Genomic DNA, 17,496 nt, shown 5'->3' on the forward strand with positions numbered 1-17,496 from the left:
GAGCCGCTAAAATCGTTACGGTGCATATTGGGTGAGCGCAGAAGAGGATAAAAAGGGTTCTGCAGCCCTGGCCTCAGTATTTTGGCGACACTTTTCCTGGGGCTTCTTGTAAAACTTCTAAAGACAGATGAAGGGAGCGTCATTTACTCCTTGCTATTAAGGGAAATGTTGTGGAATATAAGCGGATTTAGGTACTACAAATCTTGGGCATGGCCTTTCTGTCCTCCCACCTTCTAGTTCACGGTGATCTATCCCCAGGCTAGCAATAGCCGGTGCATCCCGTAAACCTATTCCGGTGTCCTCTGTCATTAGCACCCACAGAGACCCCCTGCAAGGTGTTTCTCCGCCACCTTCGGCTGGGGGGTGCTCGGATAAACTTTGCCTTCCTCCCTAGCGGGAAAAGCTCCCTTCCACTTCCGCTCGCCGGCCCCGCCTCCCGTCCCTCCCCCTCCACCCCCCCAAGCTGGGTCCTAGCGCCTGCCGCGCCCTGGCTGTGTCCCGGGCTCCGTCGGTGAGAGGAGCTGTCGTTGACGCCACAGAGCCAGCCCCAGTCTGTTCAGGTAGGAAATGCCGGCGGGAAGCCGCAGGGACCCCCGAGCAGTCCCACTGCGGACGCAATCCGAGCGGGCCTCAGTTTCCCTGTGGGTGCAGAGGGCAGATGGGGTTGGCCTGGCGCGAGCGGCGCGGGCGGGGCGGGAGGAGTGCGGCCCCGGGAGGGCGCGGGCGGGCGGGCTCTGGGCCCAGCGGGTCCTAGAACCCGCCGGCTGTCCCGGCGGACCGGCTGCAGCAGACGCCTGGGCTAGGGCGGCATGGCTGCCCGCCTTGCTCCGTGCGCACACGAGGGTCCTAGAGCCCGCCATGTTGCGGGCTTTTGTCCCAGGCGTGCGGCCCGTCAAGCACGGTCCCCGGAGCCGGCGGCCCCCCTCCCCGGTCGAGGTCCTGGCCGCCCCTCCCGCGGTCCTAGAGAACGCCATCTTGCCGGCCTTTGTCCAAAGTATGGCCTTTGGTCCATTCATTTGTTCATTCTGTCATCCTTCGTTCACTCCTTCTTGCCGCGTTCTCCGATTCCTCGTTTTCCCAGGGCTTTTCCTGAGAAGAGGCAGCCCAGGGCCCTGCCCTGCGGGGCTGTCTGTCTGCCGGGGGCCCGACACGTAGACAGTTGCAGGGAGCGAGAATGCACAAGGTTTCCGCAGCTCTCGGCTCTAACGACCTTAAAACTCCCACATGCCTCAGAAACCTCATTTTACTGATGAGAAAACTGAGGCCCAGAGAGCCATGGCGCTCTTACCTCTATAGTCTTATTAAGTATTCCTGAGGGCACTGGGGAAGCAGGTATTTGAAAGATGCAAAAGAGTTTTCCCACGGGAGAAGGCAGAGGGAACTGCATATGGAGATGTATTTAGGTGGTGAAGTTTGAGAATTGTGGCTGGAGCTAAGGTCGCTGTCGGGAGGGGCACAGTGCCCCTGGAGGTGAGGCTGGAAAAGTGGGTTGGGATTAGATTGTGGACTGACCAGATTGGATGCCTAGGAGATGATTAGTTCTTATCTCTGCATGGTTCACAGTTCCCCATCTGCCGTCTCACCGGATCTCTCATGGCCTGTGAGGCCTATTGGTAACTACTTGTTTAGAGGTGGGGAGACTGAGGTGCAGAGAGGATAAAAAGTGGCTTTTCACCTCATCACTGCCCGCAGGGTTCTAAACTCTGGGAATTAAATCTCTGCATCCCTGGCATTTAGAGCCTGTTCATACAGCAGGACGTGTCCCGCCCCCTAAATTCAGTAGTAAACAAAGACAAAGACAAGCCTCCCTCACCAGAGCAATGAATCCACTGTGGGGTACTGGGGGCGATATTTGGACCCTGTGAACTTGGAAAAGCAGAGAAATTCAGTTACTAAATAGTTGTTGACCGACATTCTTACAAACTCCTACTATGGAGGAGGCAGAGGCTATAGACCTGGGTTCAAATACCGCCTCGGAGGTTGATTTGTTCAGTTTGTTTTGGGCACCAAGCATGGTTCTATGTGTAGAGGATACAGAATAATAAAGGTTCCTGGCTCTTTGCCAGCCTAGACTCTCAAGCTGGAGACAGAGAATTAACTGAACCATACAATGTATAAGTGCTAGCAAAGCAATAAGCAGGGGACAGAGGGCAGAAGTTTGGGAGGCAGAGACCACCTGGCTTTGAGTATTGGCTGTGACTATGACTAGTTTCTTCACTTCTGTGTGCCTCAGTCTCCTTGTCTGAAAAATGGGGGGAAAATAATACTATTTAACTTAGTCTGTTTAGGCTACCATAACAACAACAACAAAAATAACAGACTGGGGGGCACAACAGAAATTTATTTCTCACCGTTCTGGAGGTTGAGGTGTCCAAGGTCAAGGTGCTGGCCAATTCAGTTCCTGGTGAAGGCTCCTTTCTTGGATCGTATGTGGCCACCTTCTGTCTTAAGTTCTCACATGGCCTTGCTTCCATGCATGCGCACATTCATCCATAACAAACTCCTAGGCCATCGTGAGGCTTAGCTTGAGTAGCACACATAAAATGCTTAGAATGATACCTGGTCCATGGTAAATTTGCAAGGAGTGTCATCCAGATGAGCAACATGAAGGAAATTAAACAGGAGGGGGATAGAGAGTGATTAGCAGGGGTGCAGATAGCATTAAGAAAGGTGGTCAGGAAAGCCCTCTTTAAGGAGGTGACAGGGAGCTGAGACCCAAATGGAATCAAAGAGATAGCTACACAAAGACCCTTGGAAATAATGTTTCTAGCAGAGGAAACTACTAGTGTAGAGTCCCTGAGATGGGAAGGAATTTAAGTCTTTGAGGGGAAAAAGGGGGAGCCTGTGTGGGTAGAGCCTAGTGAGCCAAGGGGAGAGGAGTGGGAGATGGGATAGGCAGGAGTTAGATAGTTCAGGGCCTTGCTTGCCATGGAAAAGATATTGGTCTTTGTCCTGGGAGCGGTGGAAAGTCTCATGATTTGGCTAATAAACCTTAAGTAAATGAAGACTGGTAGAGAAAGAGCCCAGCCCAGGGACCTGAAGACTCGTGTTTGAGTCTGGGCTCCTTGACTAGCTGTGTGTCCTTATGTAAGTTTTTTCCCTTACGGGGGCCTTAATCTCCACATCTGAAAAAGAGGTGTATTAAAAATGCCTCTCTCCTAGAAGCTTCTGAAAACCTAAGGTTCTTAAATAAGTGTTAGTTGGAATGACCCAGAAAGCATGTTTAGAATAGATTTCTGAGTCCTACCCCATGCTCCCTGCATGATTATTTTCATGCAGGGAGTTCACAGAATCACTCTAGGGAGTGGTGGGTGGAAGAGTCCTCCGTGAACAGGGAAGTGAAGAGCTGATGATGGTTTTTTTTTTTTTTTTTTTTTTGCGGTACGCGGGCGTCTCACTGTTGTGTCCTCTCCCGTTGCGGAGCACAGGCTCCGGACGCGACGCGCAGGCTCAGCGGCCATGGCTCACCGGCCCAGCCGCTCCGCGGCATGTGGGATCTTCCCAGACGGGGGCACGAACCCGCATCCCCTGCATCGGCAGGCAGACTCTCAACCACTGCGCCACCAGGGAAGCCCCTGATGATGGGTTTTTGTTTTTTTTAATATTTACTTTTTTGGTTGCACTGGGTCTTTGTTGCGGCGTGCAGGCTTCTCTAGTTGTGATACGCGGGCTTAGTTGCCCCGTGGCATGTGGGATCTTACTTCCCCGACTAGGAGTCAAACCGACGTCCCCTGCTTTGGAAGACAGATTCTTAACCACTGGACCACCAGGGAATTCCCAACGGAGGGGCTTTAGACAGGGGCCTAGCCTACCTGACCCTTCGTTCTTTATGGAGCTTGTGCCTGGCACGCCCCTACTATTTCCCCTGGGAAGTGCCTTAGGAGAAGGGATTTACCCCTCCAGCTACCTGGTTTCTGGCTCACAGATGGGAAGACTGAGGCCCAGAGCTTGGAACCCACGGTTCCAGCCCTCTGAGAGGGAAACAGAAACATAAAGGGTGCTGGCTCTGGTCTCCAGGGACTTCTACAGGAATGAGAGGAGACCAAGGTGTAACCTGAGCTCAGGGTTCTGGTCATCGTGGGGCTGGCCCAGGTAGCAGATAAGCCTGGGAGGGCCCAACTACTCAAGGCGAATTAAACACCTGGATTCAAGTCTCAGCTGCACGAGTTACTAGGTATGTGACCATGGGTTAATCACTAACCTTCTCAGAACCTCAGTTTATTAGTCTGTAAAATGAGGACAATAATCCCTATCTCAGGAAGCTATGAGAGAATTAAATAAGGTTGCACACTCAGCAAGGTGTCTGGCTCTGAGAAGATTCAGTAATTGAGGGCAGTAATTATTCTTACCTCATTCAGCCCTCGCCCAACCCTGTGAGGTAAGTAGTGTTATTACCTCCCTTTTTTCAGATAAGAAAACTGAGGTCCTATGGCATGAAGTAAATTGCACAAGGTCACAGCTAGGAAGTGAGGAAGGTAAGATTCGAAGCCATGCAGTTTGGCTTCGGAGACTGCACTTAACGACAATGCTAAATTGTTTCTCTGGGCCTCAGTTCCCTTATCTGTGAAAGGGGGTAATAACAGAACGTTTTTCATGGTGCTGACATGAAGTGCAAGTAAGTTAATACATGTAAAAAGGTTAGGATGTTGTCTGCTGTTTAGCAAGTGCCCGGTAAATGTGAGCTATCATTTTCTTTTTTTTTTTAATATTTACTTATTTATTTGGTTGCACCAGGTCTTAGTTGTGGCAGGCAGGCTCCTTAGTTATAGCTCCCGGGGTCCTTAGTTGTGGCATGCGAACTCTAAATTGTGGCATGCATGTGGGATCTAGTTCCCTGACCAGGGATGGAACCCGGGCCCTCTCCATTGGGAGCATGGAGTCTTATCCACTGAGCCACCAGGGAAGTCCCAGGCTATCATTTTTATTAAGGAGAAACTTTATCAGACTGTCCAGAGATGATCTAGAAAGGAGGTAGTGAGGGCCTCATCCAAGGATAGGCAGATTCCCTAGAAACTAGGCGGAATTCAAGCCCTGGGGAAGGCTGGGCCTCAAGCCCTTTAACTCACCTTCCAGCCCTAGGATTTAATGGGAAAAGTGAAAAAACCAAGCTGAGGGTGGAACAGAGCTGTGTGGGATGTAGGGCAGAAACCAAAGGGGAGATGCAGGAAGACCTTCCTTTGGGAAGTAAGGCTCTTCTTATTTTTTTTTGCTGTACGCGGGCCTCTCACTGCTGTGGCCTCTCCCGTTGCGGAGCACAGGCTCCGGACGCACAGGCTTAGCGGCCATGGCTCATGGGCCTAGCCGCTCCGCAGCATGTGGGATCTTCCCGGACCGGGGCACAAACCCGTGTCCCTTGCATCGGCAGGCAGACTCTCAACCACTGTGCCACCAGGGAAGCCCGGGAAGTAAGGCTCAAAGGAAGGATTGGTAGGATTCATAACAGCCAGGAAGGACCTGGGAACTTGCATGGTGTGATGGAAGCCATGAAAAATTCTTGAGCAGGGGACAGAGCATCACATGGTACCTTAGGGAGAAGACTTCGGCTGCCTGTGCACACTAGATTGTGTGTGTAGGGGTGGGAGACTGAGGCAGGGCCACCAGGCAGAAGGGTGCTGATTCTAAAGATGCAGCCCTTGCCAATCACCCGGGGACTCCTGCATCCTCCCTGGGTCATAACTTAGAAGACACCAACCCCTGAGGTATACAGATGAGGAAACAGGCCTAGAAAGGAGTGCTAGAATCCAAACCTCCTACCTCCCAGCCCATCTTTTGGACACACCTGGCTCCCCTCCCCTCTCTATAACATTGTCCTTCCCCCCACCCTGGCTGCCCCAGCAGCTGCTGCACCTTAAGTGGATCTGATGTAATCCTCTTCCCTTTATCCCCCAGGGAGGATGAGCTGGTGTTAAGACTAATGCAGCTGTTAATCCTATTTCCTCCCAGCCATGATCTGCGGGAGCAGCTGGGTGGAGGCTGTCTGGGCTCTGAACAGAGAAAGAAGGGGCCATAGCTAGAGTGGGTGTCCCAGGAGGCCAGGCCAGAGCAGATACATTGAGTATGAGACAGAGACTTCTAACTTCTGCTAGCAATGGCTCAAGCTGCTTTGAGAGTAATTGAACTTCCCATTACCAGAGTTATGGGAGCAAGAACCAAAGACCCATTCCAGAGCAGAGGGTGGACCAGGATTCCTATCTGGGGTGGAGTACCTTACAGCTGTGCAAGGCCAGAATTCTGTGTGAACGGTTGCTGCCTCTGAAAGCTAACCAACCAGAGGGGAAAGACAAAATACATACGCTGGGGACCTGTCCCTTCCAGACAGATGGTGCCAATGACCACATTTAGCCCACTGGCTCTGCCTTCTTCTGGACCTACCTCTGTCTTTCCTGAGCACTTGGAGACCTTCAGGCCAGACCCACATCTAGGTAGCCTCCGTGTCTGCAACCTTGCACAGGGCTTGGATTCTGAGCTGTAGAAGGAAGATGGTGAGATGGACAGAGCCTGGGCCTTCTGGGAATGCCACAGGGTTTGGAGAAGCCCAGAGGCTGGGGAGGGAAGTGCAGGTGGGCATTTCGATGATCCCGGCCTCTCTTAGTTCCTCTGAGGTCAGTCACCTGGTCCAGCTCCTTTCATCAGTGAACAGACCAGAGAGGAAACTTGAGCGCAGAGAGACAGGAATGTTTGCGAGGAAGGATGTGCATCCCAGGTGGGAAATGCAGATAAGATAGAGTTCCTTCTGAGGCCTCAGAGGGCTTTGGTGAGGAGACGCCTTGGAGAATTGGAAAGGGGTGTGGCTTCTAACTTTGCCTCTCTTGCAGAGAAGCCCCGCCCATCCAGGCCATGGAGGTAGAGTCATCGGAGGAGAGGTCCCCAGCCCCTGGCTACAAGCGCTCTGGCCGTCGCTATAAGTGCCTGTCCTGTACCAAGACGTTTCCAAATGCACCCCGGGCAGCACGCCATGCTGCCACACATGGGCCTGCAGACTGCACAGAGGAGGTGGCCGAGGCAAAGCTGAAGCCAGAGACAGACCCCAAAGCGGAGGATGCCAGCGGGGACAAGGTGTCAGGTGCAGCGGCGAAGCCTCGGCCGTATGCGTGCCCGCTGTGCCCCAAGGCCTACAAAACGGCACCAGAGCTGCGCAGTCACGGGCGCAGCCACACGGGCGAGAAGCCCTTCCCTTGCCCCGAGTGCGGTCGCCGCTTCATGCAGCCCGTGTGCCTGCGCGTGCACCTGGCCTCGCACGCCGGCGAGTTGCCCTTCCGCTGCGCGCACTGCCCCAAGGCTTATGGCGCGCTCTCCAAGCTCAAGATCCACCAGCGCGGTCACACCGGCGAGAGGCCCTACGCCTGCGCCGACTGTGGCAAGAGCTTCGCTGACCCCTCGGTGTTCCGCAAGCACCGGCGCACGCATGCAGGCCTGCGGCCCTACAGCTGCGAGCGCTGCGGCAAGGCCTATGCTGAACTCAAGGACCTCCGTAACCACGAGCGGTGAGGGCGCTGGGCTGGGTGGGGGGCAGCTGAAGGGGTTGGGAAGAGCGCACCAATAGCGTGAAGGCGTTGAGTCCCAAAGATCGGAAGGAACCAATGGGAAAGTGAGTGAGGCAGAGCTATGGGGGCAGAGGGTGAAACTGGGGTCTGATTGGCCTGGGTTCCTGGACTAGGAAGGGGGTGGGGCTTGAAGTTGGGCTGCTGCCCAGGAGGTACGAGTGGGGGCCGGGTCTGTTGAGTGCAGAGATGGATCTAGAACGCCTAGACACCCAGCCTGAAAGTTTCTTACTCTGAGGTACAGACCTGTGGCCCTTAGGGGATTGGGCCAAGGCCCCAGCGATGTTAGGGGGCCCTAACGTACAGTACAGACAGGCGGCGGGGGTCGGGCGATGGGCTGCCACCTTCACTCCGGGCCTCTCCACTCCCACAGGTCCCACACTGGCGAGCGCCCCTTCCTCTGCTCAGAGTGCGGGAAGAGCTTCTCCCGCTCGTCCTCGCTCACGTGCCACCAGCGCATCCATGCGGCGCAAAAGCCCTACCGCTGCCCGGCCTGTGGCAAGGGCTTCACGCAGCTCAGCTCCTACCAGAGCCACGAGCGCACGCACTCTGGCGAGAAGCCCTTCCTCTGCCCCCGCTGCGGCCGCATGTTCTCCGACCCCTCGAGCTTCCGGCGCCACCAGCGGGCACACGAGGGTGTGAAGCCCTACCGCTGCGAGAAGTGTGGCAAGGACTTCCGGCAGCCGGCCGACCTGGCCATGCATCGGCGGGTGCACACAGGCGACCGGCCGTTCAAGTGCCTGCAGTGTGACAAGACCTTCGTCGCGTCCTGGGACCTCAAGCGGCACGCGCTGGTGCACTCCGGCCAGCGGCCCTTCCGCTGCGAGGAGTGCGGCCGAGCCTTCGCCGAGCGGGCCAGCCTCACTAAGCACAGCCGGGTGCACTCGGGTGAGCGCCCCTTCCACTGCAACGCGTGCGGAAAGTCCTTCGTGGTCTCGTCAAGCCTGAGGAAGCACGAGCGGACCCATCGCAGTAGCGAGGCCGCAGGGCCTCCCCCGCAGCAGGAGCTGGTGGTGGGGCTGGCGCTGCCGGTCAGCGTGGCAGGCGAGGGCTCAGCAGCCCCGGCAGCAGGGGCTGGGCTCGGGGACCCTGCAGCAGGGCTGCTGGGGCTGCCTCCGGAATCGGGTGGTGTGATGGCCACCCAGTGGCAAGTGGTGGGCATGACGGTGGAGCACGTGGAGTGCCAAGATGCTGGGGTTGGGGAGGCTCCTGGTCCCTTGGGGGGGGCAGGCGAAGTGGGGGGTGAGGAGGTGGACGAGAAACCACCACAGTTTGTATGCCGGGAGTGCAAGGAGATGTTCTCCACGCTGACGTTGCTGCGACGGCACGAGCGCTCGCACCCAGAGCTCCGGCCCTTCCCCTGCACCCAGTGCGGCAAGAGCTTCTCAGACCGGGCTGGGCTGCGCAAGCACAGCCGCACCCACAGCTCTGTGCGCCCCTACACCTGCCCGCACTGCCCCAAGGCCTTCTTGAGTGCCAGCGACCTGCGCAAGCACGAACGTACCCACCCTGTGCCCATCGGGACCCCCACGCCCCTCGAGCCCCTCGTGGCTTTGCTAGGAATGCCTGAAGAGGGGCCAGCCTGAGTCCCAGGCCCCCTCTGCCACACTCCTGGGAGCTCCGCCCCTACAGGGTGCTTCCTGAACCTCCCTTTGCCTCAGCTCACTCTTAGACTCCAGATCCATCCCTTCATCCCAGGCAGCTAGCTCACCTTCCTGACAAAGAGCTGGGGACAGTGGAGGCTGGCAGCAGCCTCTGAGAGACATGGCTCCCTCCGAGCACCACTCATTAAAGCATTCGCTTTGACACTGGGTTGTCTTCTGTGTTCTGGTCGGGGGTAAGTAATGGGAATTTGGGCATCAGATAAGGTTCAGTGGAGATCCCTGGATTGACAAATTAGAAACTAGAAGGGTCTTTGGGTGCACTGTTTTCTCTACGTTTCAGAATGTCTTGTGACAAAGGGTTCCACGGTCAAGTAAGTACAGGAAATTCCTGTACCCTTATTGGGGATTCTTGGTGATCAAAGTATGTTAAAGTCATCGATAAGTCCTGCAATGAACAAATCTATTTTGCTTTGTTTAGCCCACACTTACTTGACCTGTTACTGAGTAGCTCTACTTCTGTCTTTTTGCAGATAATAAACTGAGGCCCAAAGTTAGTATATTTCCCACAAATTGCAATAACAAATTAGAAAATACACTTGGGGTCCCATTCACAATAACAACAAAACCCATAAACTACAAAGGAGTAAATCTCACAAAAAACATGCAAACCCTGTATGAAGAAAATAGTATCTTTGTCCTGAAGGATATAAGACCTAATTAAATGGAGATATACCATGTACCTGAGTGGAAAGTTATTATTAAAAGATGTTGATTCTCCAGTTTAATCCTTAAGTTCATTGCCATCCAAAAGAATTTTTTAACAAAACTTGAAAATCCTAAATTCCTGTGCAATATATATATGTAAAAACAGTGGAGGGGACTTCCCTGGTGGTCCAATGGTTAAGACTCCGTGCTCTCAATGCAGGGGGCCCAGGTTCGATCCCTGGTCAGGGAACTAGATCCCATATGCCGCAGCTAAGAGCCCGCATGCCACAACGAAGAGCCTGCATGCCGCAGCTAAGACCCAGCACAGCCAAATACATAAATTAATAAATATTTTTAAAAAACCAACAACAGTGAAGCTGTCAGGACTTCCCTGGCGGTCCAGTGGTTAAAACTCCGTGCTTCCACTGCAGGGGGCAAGGGTTCGATCCTTGGTCAGGGAACTAAGATCCTGCATGCTGTGTTGCTCAAAACAAAAACAAAAAAACAGTGGAAATGATGTATTTGACACGCTAGATAATCAAACACCAAAGCACTGGAATAAAAACAGGAGATTACTGACATAAGAATAAATTAATAGAGTGGGGGAGAGGGTTCAAAAGCAGCCCTATTTCTGGGAATGTAGTTTATGATAAATATGATTATTCAAATCGGGAGAAATGTAGGCTGTTAAATAATTTGATAGTTATAGCTGTACTCTGGAAGGCTACATAACTTTTAAAGTAATTTTGCAAAGAACCAAAAATGGAAAAACAAAAACGAGGCGCCACATTTAGTGTAAACTGGGAAGATGATTTGATGTTTATCAAAAGTTAAATACTTCATGATGTATGTAATCATTATGCTGTACGCCTTAAACATACAGTACTGTATGTCACGTCTCAAAACTGGAAGAGGGGAAAAAAGCAAACAAACACATTTTTTTAAAAAAGGTTAAATGCATATACTCTCAGCAAGTACACCTCAAAGAATTTACATCACAGATTTCCTTTTCCAGTTCTGTGGCAAAACTGAAGATGAAAGATTCTTTGGTGCAGCAAAATTTGTGATAACTGGGAACACCCTATATGTCCATTAGCAAAGGACTAACTATATAAGGCCTCTGTAAGATATATTATGCAACAGTTTTTTTAAAAATGAGCCTTATCAGTAGTGGGAAGCAGCCGCACAGCACAGGGAGATCAGCTCGGTGCTTTGTTACCAACTAGAGGGGTGGGATAGGGAGGGTGGGAGGGAGACACAAGAGGGAGGAAATATGGGGATATATGTATATGTATAGCTGATTCACTTTTTTATAAGGCAGAAACAAACACACCACTGTAAACCAATAAAGATGTTTAAAAAAAAAAGCCAAGAGAAAGAAAAACACAAAGCTCAAAAAAAAAAAAAAAAATGAGGCTTATCAGGACTTCCCTGGCGGCGCAGTTGTTAAGAATCCACCTGCCAATGCAGGGGACACGGGTTTGAGCCCTGGTCTGGGAAGATACCACATGCGACAGAGCAACTAAGCCTATGCGCCACAACTACTGAGCCCATGTGCCACAACTACTGAAGCCCGCGTGCCTAGAGCCAGTGCTCCGCAACAAGAGAAGCCACCGCAATGAGAAGCTCACGCACCGCAGCAAAGAGTAGCCCCTGCTCGCCGCAACTAAAGAAAGCCCACAGGCAGCAATGAAGACCCAACACACACAAAAATAAGTAAATAAAATTTTTTTAAATGTTTAAAAAAATGAGGCTTATTAATCTATGTTGTTGAGCAATATTCAAAAAATATGTCAAGTGTAAAATAGTGAAGTACAAAGCAGTGTGGTTAGTATGCTCCCATTTGGGCCGAATTACACATAAGTGCTCAAATTCCTATAGAATATTTCTAGAAAGATAATCAAGAACTGATTCTGGACTATAAATTCTAACCACCGGGGCCTTCTGCATTTATAAGCCAAAACAAAGCCAAAGGTCAGAGTGAACCAGATCCTTCTTTCTATGCTGTTATCTGTAGACTTGGGGGCCACCAAGTTGGCAGCCTTAGGAAGTGCCCGGTGTGCCACTGCCAGTCATGGGGACTAGGCAGCAGCTGGCTGTAGCCCAGGACTGGTACACCAGGTAGCACCTGGAGCAGAAGTACTAGGTATCCCCTTGGTGTCAGGGGCCTCACTCAGTGTTGTCATGCCCAGGCCCTCATTCCTGTTCTCCACAGCAGAACAAGGGGGCCACATGGCAACAGCAGGGATCAGTGTCATGGCTGCAGAAAGAGGGCACCAGTTTGACCAAGGACACTCACTGCCCAGAACCATATCCAGAGCAGGAAAGAAACAGACACCGGACTGAGGGATTGAAAGCAGGGGAACTTTTGTTTACTACTGACTTGAGTTTTGGCCTTGAGCAAGATGATTTATCTTGGGGTTTGGGGAGGCACCTTTTAAAAATAGGTGTAAAGATACCATATACACTAATCAACAGATATCCCTGGGTATCTATCTACAGTGAAGGATGAAGTGGGTCCCCTGGATGTTCAGAACAGATCCACAACTCCTGCTCCCTTTCTGGGCCCAGACAACACACCCATCCCTTGGTCCCTCTTCTCTGACACCCCCAGTATCCCATACCCTAGTTCCTGCTCCCTGAGGACACAGTCTGACTTTCAAAAAATTAACAGCATTATTAAAATATAATTCATATACCATACAATTAACCTGTCTGAAGTGTACAATTCAGTGTTTTTTTGGTATATTCACAGGGTTATGCGACCATCACAGTCTGATTTTAGAATATTCTCATACCCTCAAAAGAAACTCCATACCCATTAGCTGTCACTTCCTATTGATCCAAGCCCCTCCCCCCACCAACCCTTTTCCCTCAGCCCTCATCAATGGCTAATCTACTTTCAGTCTCTATAGGTTTGCCTATTGTGGACATTTCATGTAAATGGAGTCATACAATATGTGGTCTTTTGTGACGGATTTTTTACTTGGCATAATGTTCTCAAGGCTCATCCATGTTGTAGTTTGATCAATTCTTCATTCTTTTTTATTGTCAAATAATATTCCATTGTATGGCTATGCTACCTTTATTTATCCTTTCATCAGCTGATGGACATTTGGGTCTCCATCTTTTGTCTATTGTGAGTAATGCTGCTGTGAACATTCATGTACAAGTTGTTTTTTTTTTAAATGAACTAAGTGAGCCTGTCTTTTTTTAAAATACATTTACTTATTTTATTTTATTTATTATTTTTGGCTGCACTGGGTCTTCATTGCTGTGCACGGGCTCTCTCTAGTTGTGGTGAGCGGGGACTACTCTTTGTTGCAGTGCACGGGCTTCTCATTGCGGTGGCTTCTCTTTGTTGCGGAGCACAGGTTCTAGGTGCGCAGGCTTCAGTAGTTGTGGAATGTGGGCTCAGTAGTTGTGGCTTGCGGGCTCGGTAGTTGTGGCTCGCGGGCTGTAGAGCACAGGCTCAGTAGTTGTGGCGCACGGGCTTAGTTGCTCCGTGGCATGTGGGATGTTCCCAGACCAGGGATCAAACCCATGTCCCCTGCATTGGCAGGCGGATTCTTAACCACTACGCCACCAGGGAAGTACCTGTACTTTTGGGTGGACAAATTTTCAATTCTCTGTGTATATATCTAGGAGTGGAATTGCTGGGTCATATGGTAACTCTATGTTTAACCATTTGAGCAACTGTCAGACTGTTTGCCAAAGTGGCTGCACCATTTTACATTCCCACCAACAGGGTATGAATGTTCCAGTTTCTCCACATCTTCACCAACAGTTGTTATTATCTGTCTTTTTTATTACAGCCATCCTAGTAGGTGTAAATTTGTTGTTTTGATTTACATTTCCCTGGCGGCAAATGATGTTGAGGATCTTTTCATGGGCTTATTGGCCATTTGTATATCGTCTTTGGATAAATATCTATTCCAAGTCCTTTGCCCATTATTATTATTTTTTTTTAATTTGGCTGTGCTGGGTCTTAGTTGCGGCACGTAGGATCTTTTAGTTGCAGCATGCAAACTCTTAGCTGTGGCATGTGGGATCTAGTTCCCCGACCAGGGATCAAACCCGGGCCCCCTGCATTGGGAGCACCAAGTCTTAGCCACTGGACCACCAGGGAAGTCCCCCTTTGCCCATTTTTTAAATTGGATTGATTCTGTTGAGTGGTAGGACTTATGTATTCTAGATACAAGTTCCTTATGATTTGCAAAAATTCCCTCCTGTTGTGTCGGTTGTATTTTTACTTTCTTGATGGTGCCCTTTAAAGCACAAACATTTTTAATTTTGATGATGTCCAATTTGTGTATTTTTGTCTATTTTTGCTTGTGCTTTGAGAGCCATATCTAATAACCCATTTCCTAATACAAGGTCGTGAAAATTTATGCCTATGTTTTCATCCAAGGGTTTTATAAACATTTACAAAGTTTATAATTTAGTTATAAATGTAAAAGTTTAAAATGCATAAAAGTTTTTTTCAAATAAACTATGTTTTTATAGCTAAAAGCTCTTACATTTAGATTTTTGATCCATTTTGAGTTAATTTTTGTATATGGTTTGAGGTAAGGGTCCAACTTCATTCTTCTGCATGTGGATATCCAATTGTCCCAACTCCATTTATTGAAAAGACTATTTTTTCTCCACTGAATTGTCTTGACTTCATTGTTGAAAATAAACTAACTGTAAATATAAGAGTTTATTTCCAGACTCTCAATTTTATTCCCTGGGTATATATCTTTCTTTATGCCAGTATCACATTGTTTTGCTTGCTGTAGCTTGGTAGTAAAATTTTAAATCAGGACCTGTGAGTCTTCCAACTTGTTCTTCTATTTCAAGATTAGTTTTGTTTTTCTAGATCCCTTGCATTTCCATATGAATTTTAGGATCAGCTTGTCAACTTTTGCAAAAAAGAGAAAGAAAAGCAAGCTGTCTGGGATTCTGATAGGGATTGCATTGGCTCCGTAGATCAATTTGAGGAGTACTGTCATCTTGACAATATTAAATATTCTGACCCATGAACATGGGGTGTTTTTAAATTTATTTAGATTTTAATTTCTTTCAACAGTGTTTTATAGTGTTCAGTGTATAAATCTTACATTTCTTTTGTTAAATTTATATAGAAGTATTTTATTCCTTTTGTTCCTATTGTAAATGGAATTGTTTTCTTTCGTTTTTGGATTGTTCATTGCTAGTGATGAGAAATACAATAGATTTTTGTACATTGTTCTTGTTTTCTGAAACCTTGCTGAACCAGTTTACTAGCTCCAATATTTGTGTGTGTGTGTATTCCTAAGGATTTTCTATATACAGGATCATGTCATCTGTAAAATGAGATTGTTTACTTCTTCTTTTCCAGTCTGGATGCCATTTGTTTCTTTTTATTGCTTACAGGGTTAAATAGAAGTGATGGGAGAAGACATCCTGATCTGAGGGGGAAAACATCCAGTCTTTCATCATTTAAGTATGATGTTAGCTGTGACTTTTTCACAGATGCCCTTTGATAATTAGCAAGTTAAGGAAGTTCCCTCTTATTCCTAGTTTCTTAAGCTTTTTTAAAACATCAAAGTTGTTGGGCTTCCCTGGTGTCACAGTGGTTAAGAATCCACCTGCCAACGCAGGGTACACAGGTTCGAGCTCTGGTCCGGGAAGATACCACATGCCGCAGAGCAACTAAGCCCGTATGCCACAACTACTGAGGCTGCGTGCCACAACTACTGAAGCCTGAAGGCCTAGAGCCCATGCTCCTCAACAAGGGAAGCCACCGCAATAAGAAGCCCGTGCACCACAACGAAGAGTAGCCCCGGCTCACTGCAACCAGAGAAAAGCGTTCACACAGCAATGAAGACCCAATGCAGCCAAAAATAAAATAAATTAATTAAAAAAAAAAAAGAAAATCGAAGTTGTTGGATTTTGTCAAATGTATTTTCTGTGTCTATTGAGATGATCAGAGGGTTTTTGTTCTTTATTCTACTAGTATTCTTTATTACATTAATTGATTTTCAGATGTTAAACCAACCTTGCATTCTTGAGATAAATCCCACTTATATAATCATTTTTATATATTGCTGAATTCTGTTTGCTAGTATTTTGTTGAGGATTTTTACATCTATATTCATAAGAAATAGTGATCTGAAGTTTTCTTTTCTTGTGATATCTTTGTCCCGTTTTGTTATCTGGATAATTCCCAGACAGTCTGACTTTTGGCCCTCACTTTTCTTCTGCCCCAACTTCAATTCCCTGGCTCTCTGCCAGGACTGTCCCAGGTAGTGAAAGCACCTTGGGAATGCAAAATCATAGGCCCCGCTGCTGGGGCGATAGCTGGCATCACTCCTTAGTCTGTACTTTGGACTTCAGTCCTGATCCCCTCCCCAGCTGAATGTCTGCATAAACTGGGACTCCTTGCAGGAGAAAACTCCAGAACCAGGGCTGAGGCAGAGGTAAGGGAAGGCAGCAGGCTTTGTAGATGGGGCGGTCATTCTAGATTCAACCAAGGAGATTTGGAGACTTGTTCTCAATTACTTACGCACAGCCCACTCTCAACTAAAAGCCCTCTCCCTGGAGCCTGCTTTCCATTCAAGTCCTATCCCAGCTCTGGTCTCATCTCTTACCTACTTTTTACACTCAGCAGGCTCCAGCCATGCTGGCCTTCTGTTTATTTTCTTCCCAGTCTTGGGACCTTTGTACTTGCTGCTTCCTGGGGATGGAACCCATAATCCTAGATTTGCCCATGATGCTCTTTCTTTTCAAGTCTCAGCTCAAATCTTACTGCTTCTACTGCTGCATAATAAATGACCACAAACTTAACATCTTAAAAACAACGTCCATTTCTTATCTTATGGTTCTATAGATTAGAAGTCCAGGCTGATTCAGCTGGGTCCTCTACTTGGTGTCTCATGAGGATGAAGTCAAGGTCTTGGCCAGTGTGAGCTTTTATCTGGAGGCCCTGGCATAGAATCCACTGCCAGACTCACCTGGGTTATTAACAGAATTCAGTTCCATTTGACTGTAGGAATGAGGTCCCTGTTTCTTTGTTGGCTGTCAGCCAGTGGTTGTTCTCAGTTTCTAGAGGCCATCTACATTCCCTGGCTAGGAGCCCCTCCCTCTTCAAGATCAGCAATGGCACATTGAGTCCTCCTGCTTCAAATTTCTCTGACTTCTGTCTTCCTCTTCTGTAGCTAGCTGGAGAAGCTTTTCAGCTTTTAAGAGCTCATATGATTACATTTGGTCCATATGAATAATTCAGGACAATCTCCCTATCTTAAGGTCAACTGAGTAGTAAACTTAATTACATCTGCAAAGCCCTTTTTCTCATGTTAGGTAACATATTCATAGAGATTAGGGCATGGAATCTTTGGGGGCCATTATTCTCCTTACCACAGTTCACCTTCTAGCCCTCAAAGATTCATGTCTGTCCCACACACAAAATACACTCACTTCCTCCTGAGGTCCCTAAAAGTCTCATCCCATTACAGCATCAAGTCAGAGTAAAAAAAAAAAAAAAAAAGTCTCATATAAATCTCATCAAACCAAAAGTCCCAAGTCTCATTATCTAAATTAGATGCAGATGAGGCTCTGGGTATAATCCATCCTGGAGCACAATTCCTCCCATCTGTGGACCTATGAAACTAAAGAAACAAGTC

At 48.8% G+C, this 17,496-nt stretch overlaps 1 protein-coding gene across 2 annotated transcripts; it reads left to right on the forward strand.

The window, feature by feature from the left end:
• Positions 1-31: 31 nt before the first annotated feature.
• ZNF668 (zinc finger protein 668) lies at positions 32-15,705 on the forward strand. 2 transcript variants are annotated; one of them, XM_060285480.1, is made up of 4 exons: positions 32-560; positions 4,018-4,174; positions 6,816-7,484; positions 7,915-15,705. In XM_060285480.1, exons 3-4 carry the CDS (start codon positions 6,838-6,840, stop codon positions 9,125-9,127), a joined length of 1,860 nt encoding a protein of 619 aa, XP_060141463.1. In that variant the 5' UTR covers positions 32-560; positions 4,018-4,174; positions 6,816-6,837; the 3' UTR covers positions 9,128-15,705. The 2 variants fall into 2 exon arrangements, with proteins under 2 accessions (XP_060141463.1, XP_030727685.1); XM_030871825.2 differs by lacking the exon at positions 4,018-4,174.
• Positions 15,706-17,496: the final 1,791 nt, after the last annotated feature.

Source organism: Globicephala melas, chromosome 15 (genome assembly GCF_963455315.2).
Source record: "Globicephala melas chromosome 15, mGloMel1.2, whole genome shotgun sequence".
In the NCBI taxonomy this organism is placed as follows: domain Eukaryota; kingdom Metazoa; phylum Chordata; class Mammalia; order Artiodactyla; family Delphinidae; genus Globicephala; species Globicephala melas.